A 5,078-nucleotide genomic window follows, 5' to 3' on the forward strand; every position below is an offset into this window, starting at 1 on the left:
TATGGTTGGAATGAGATGTGGCACGCAACACCAATACTCAAATAGCACCACATGGGTCCCCTTGTCTATACTCCTCGTGAAGGGTAGGGCCACTTCCAATAAGGTGTGCGGGAGATTGTTTGTTTATGGTTGAAAGAGTAACACCTAAATGATACTCTCCTACTTGTAGTTGACTAGTCAAGACTTGCAAGACATATAATACTTTCATGGCCAATATATTTAATAAATTATATTTATACCATGTTTTGTATCATGAATTTTAATACAATAGAAAAAGAAAAAAATTCCTTTCATAATGTTTTCAGAAGAAACGTTTAAGTATTTTAATTTGAAATTTATCTCCTAAATGCTGCATAGCCATTTTGTTCATGCAATGGCTGATCTAAATATCCCTAATATATATTTATTATTTGATTGACTTTAGAAATTAACTAATATAAAATATTTTAATTTAAATTGAAATCGCAAGTATTCGTATATCTGTATTATATTTTTCATGTTCAAAGGAATGATCATTTGAAAAGTTTAAATCACTTGACAAAATTGTAGTCAAAGTCTCAGCTCTTCATATTAAAAATAAATCCATGCATAAATAACTGATAGAATAAACTAGAAACATACAAAAACACTTTAAACTAAATAAAGATGATTCCAGAATGTTTCTCCAGAAACTATTTATCCGCATGCAAAACTTCATAAAACAACGTTTGTGTAATGAGAGAAATTTCACGGTTGTATGAACGTATTTAAAATTATTCACCATAAATACAATAAAGACAAAAGACGCTCGAGCATGCAAATTTCAACTTGAGATCTTTCCTTCTGCAATTAAATATTTAAGGCTATGTTTTGCAGACAGCAAAGAATGCAAGCAGAAATTTCCTAGTTATTTCGGTTCTGTATGCTTGCGATCAAATTCCATTGACTATATATACATATAGTTATGCACGCTGGATTACAATGGCGGTGACACAGAACTTGAAAGGAAATTTGCATTGGATTATATTTCAGTCATGCTACACAGATACCACTAAAAATGCGAAGAATTCACTCTGCAGGATTATTTCCTAGCTTATGCACAACATAAACTCTTGACTTGATGACTGTATCTGGAACAAATTTAAAACCAGGAGTTATGGCAAAGGCCACCAATTGCACTCCGCCTTGTGCGGAATCATGCAGCGGAAGCACGCTCTCCATATAAGTGGACTGAAACACCGAATTTGCTTTGACATGGAAATGACTGGGAACAGGATTGAAGGAAAAGGCCAGCTTGTGAAGAATCCAGACAGCCTTCGCCAGCCTTATAAATGTCTGATAAAAATCCGAATTCGGATGCTTTCCATTCACCACATCGCTTCTGTGATCAAAATTGCCGAAGAAAGCCTCTTCCATTTTAGGATGCACAATGCCGAGGTACTTCTTGTTGCAGAATTTGCCAAAGGCGCAGTCCGGCAGTATGTTGAGAAGCTCTGAGGGTTCCATGGGAAGCATGTCTCTGAACTGTGTGAAGCAGTCTTGCCTGTGCTTTTCTGGCTCAAGGAGAGAAGAAAGGCTGCCGCTGATATAAAAGCTTTCATTCTCAAACCCTTGGAACAGTTTTTCGCACAAATAGGAGTTGAAGGCAAATTTAATGTGATTTGGCTTTCTGAATGAGACGGCCGGTGCAATGGCAGCGGCGGCTGCGTTCACGTCCCAGCGTGCTTTCTTCATCTCCGCCATTAAGACTTTGGTGAAGTTGTTAGTAGCTTCGTGGACTTGCTCAAATGTCGACTGAAATAATTCAGGGGTTGGAGACTCCATGGAAATCCGCCTCTGAACTTGAGTCTCGCGGTTATCATCTTTAATGCCGTACTTTTTCAAGCGCCTTTCCAATTTCTCAATATTTTTAGTCACTTGTTTCAGATTTTGCTTGAGAAATTGTATCTCTGCATCCTTTTCCCTTACCTCTGTTTTCAGTTCCGTAACAACACTTTCATAGGTCGCAACGATTTTTTTCTGATCTTCCATGTCTGCAAATTTCCCGGGAGGAACCGTGCAGATGAATCCGTTAACTCTTCTGTAGGACTGCTTCAGATCTGACAGCTTCTGCAGCTGTGAAACCACGGCCTTGTCGGCGTGGTGAAGCTTTTCAGGGTCATATGGCGAATGCGCCATCTGCAGGCGAATGTAAGCCGTTTTCAGAGTGTAGGTAGTTTCGAAAATATCCGTAAACAGTTCTTCCATGGCCTGCATTCTCTGTAAAAGCTTTTCATAATCGGCCGACTCCATTGGCTGCAGTTGGACAGATCTGTTCGGGCTACGGCCATTCTCTGGTGAAGCCAAATCGCTGCTTTCTTCTTCATCCTCAGAAAGAGACAAAACCTCTGCAGACCGTCCCCTGCTTAATTTGCGGCCCGTAGGATGCAACAAACAGGACCGGGAAACTTTATCCAGCAAATCCCCAATGTTACCCCCCCTGTGTGGTGTACCTCTACCCATGCAGCACCACTCTTTACTCCCTTCACAGTTACTCTCTGATGTACCTCTACCGATTGCCACTGCAATTTTTTTGGCGACGAACACTACAAAATCAGAAACCATTAATTAACCATCAGTCCTTTATTACTTCATTTCTACTCCATTGCTAATGTTCAATCAAACTCACTCTGCTCTATACATGAAAGGCTACTCTGTTCGACTCATCAAAGGCTCCGAAACTCTGTTCGACTCATCAAAGGGTAAGATGAGAGGCATAGATTTCGGATCAGTCCCTGAGCCACAAAAGAGAAAAAAATTTAAGTGCATCCAAAGCATTGAAATTCTATAGATGAATGCAACTGCTTATATTTCCATCTTACTGCCCAGAAAACGTTAAATTTTCTTGAAATATCTATGCCAGATCAAATTCATAAACAGTGAGCATATTAATTGCCCTTCCTATGCTCGTAAACAAGCTTAAGCTTTAATTGAATAGAAACTAACAAAGATGGGTATGATTGCCCCTACTGCTTTTACTGAACAAAATCAATAAACTTGGAACAGAAAACAAGTATTAAATTTTTTATTCTTCTTTTGGGCCGAGATGTACCTGAGAAACCAAACAGCCAGAAGCTCTGCCATGTCCGCTAGGCTGTAGACTTCGGAAATTTTAATACGATTCATAAAAAGTTAGATCAAAAGAAGTCAGCTTTAAAATCTCAGAAAGATTGCAAATATGATTCGGAATGCGACAGAATTTGATAGTCATGTGCAATTCTGCTTTCATTGCTATTAGTGCGCCTGTGGAAACAAGAAGCCCGGCCCCTGTGTGGGACCAAATCAACAGCTTCTTCTTGTAAAGGAGTGAAGGGAGTTAGTCCGTAGCGGAGCAAACACAGATCTACGGACACGCCATACTAAGTGCCCACAGGTGTACGGCAATTCCAGTTGGAGTCTGAAAATTGGGAGTAAAGCATTGTACTTCACATGGCTTGAAGCAGTCAATTTTAATTTTTATTGTCTTCTGGACTGGGACTCTGCGTTTTTGTCCCTGCAAGTTGCTCCTATTTCAATTTCTTGTGATTCCCACTTGCCAGGCCTGAGCCCACCGGCCCACTGTCAGTTGGGGAGAACGCAATCAATACTCCATGGCAAATGTTTCAGATTCTGGTGTCACTTCAGATTTAAAGTCGTGGTCTATAGTTTAAAATTAGTTCTCAACGTCATTAATGGGGAAAATTTGAGCATCTAAACCTTATTGCAAGTTGACGCTTTTTGTGAGAGAGGTGATATCGAAGATCAACTAATATTGGCATATGTCATGATTATAGATCCACCATTTTTAGACAATATTTTTGTTCAAGGTGAGTTGCAGAAATAAAGGCGGGATAATTAAATAAGGACTGAAGACGATGAAGATGATTGAGTAAATCTGGAGCTGCATATTTTATAATGATACGAGGTTCTGCTTTTAATAAATATTTATATTGCAAGTTGTGAGTGGAATGCGGGACCAGCGACCAGTGCAAGCAAACAATGAGTTGACTTGAATCAGACGAGACGGAATCGCAGAGAAAGATGAAGGCAGAGGATAAACACTGCGTAACAGTCGAGGCAATTTCACATGTAAATGCTCTTCAAATCATAATAATAACTACTTTTGGTTACCTTTGCTCCATTCTCAATGCACGGTTATGTCTTATATTCTTGGTATATGTTCCATACACAAACGCTATGAATCAGTTTCCTCCAACTAAACATGGCTAGTGGGTAGTATGGAGGTTGAAAATAATTGGATTATATAAGTATATATTTAAATCAAATAATGTCATTAATGTCATTGATTAAGTAATACTAATTATGAGTAAAGATCTTGTTTGACAAAGTCATCTAAGGATTGAACCTAGTTCAATTGGGCTTCCGGAGGTATGAACTTAGTGTAGTGTTACCAAGGAACACACCATCATTCTCACCAATTGAATTACAATCTTTTGACCTATGGAGTAATTTGTGGTGCTGATTATATTGATTCCCAAAATTGTTGCTCAAACTCTTAAAGGAATCAATTTGCTTCAAAGCCAAGGAATGTCATCTTGAAGGGGGATTGATCAACTTGTCACAAAATGTGGGTGATTTAAAGTCTATTGTTGAGACTTGAGACTGGATATTCTCTCCATTACATATTTGGCTAGAATCAAGAGGGTGTTCTTGGAGGTATTCTTAACATGAATAATCACAACTAACAATATACAAATTGAAAGCTCTACAATAGTATCGTGTGTATGCTTGGCCACAAAAAAAATTCACTAGATTGAAGACTAACTACACATAAAACCTTTTTAAGTCAATAAAAACATCATTGCATGAATGCAAGATGGAGGTATGCAAAATATGATTCCTTAAGATGACAACTCTCAAGTCTTCTTCTAAATGTTTCAGACCTAGATGAATCATCGAATCATGAGGTCCATACAAACTACTATTTTGCTCCTGAACAATTGAGGAATGATATATTTCCTTTTAAGAGTATGGTTGATCATTAATTTCTAGGATTGATACCTTATTCATTGGCTTATAAAGTCCTAGTAAGCTAAGAGAAGCAAGACATTGGAATCATA

At 38.4% G+C, this 5,078-nt stretch overlaps 1 protein-coding gene across 3 annotated transcripts; it reads right to left on the bottom strand.

The window, feature by feature from the left end:
* Positions 1–978: 978 nt before the first annotated feature.
* LOC131067851 (protein GRAVITROPIC IN THE LIGHT 1) lies at positions 979–4,063 on the bottom strand. 3 transcript variants are annotated; one of them, XM_058003025.2, is made up of 3 exons: positions 3,071–4,062; positions 2,660–2,753; positions 979–2,564 (listed from the first exon to the last, which is right to left on the bottom strand). In XM_058003025.2, the coding sequence occupies exon 3, from the start codon at positions 2,479–2,481 to the stop codon at positions 1,048–1,050; it is 1,434 nt and encodes a 477-aa protein (XP_057859008.1). In that variant the 5' UTR covers positions 2,482–2,564; positions 2,660–2,753; positions 3,071–4,062; the 3' UTR covers positions 979–1,047. The 3 variants fall into 3 exon arrangements, with proteins under 3 accessions (XP_057859008.1, XP_057859007.1, XP_057859006.1); XM_058003024.2 differs by having other exon boundaries at positions 2,648–2,753; XM_058003023.2 differs by having other exon boundaries at positions 979–2,753; positions 3,071–4,063.
* Positions 4,064–5,078: the final 1,015 nt, after the last annotated feature.

This window comes from Cryptomeria japonica, chromosome 8, assembly GCF_030272615.1.
Source record: "Cryptomeria japonica chromosome 8, Sugi_1.0, whole genome shotgun sequence".
NCBI classification, from domain to species: domain Eukaryota; kingdom Viridiplantae; phylum Streptophyta; class Pinopsida; order Cupressales; family Cupressaceae; genus Cryptomeria; species Cryptomeria japonica.

Excerpts from the sequence above, each read along its gene's own strand:
- LOC131067851 (XM_058003023.2), bottom strand. The coding sequence starts at position 2,583 with ATGGTTTCTGATTTTGTAGTGTTCGTCGCCAAAAAAATTGCAGTGGCA.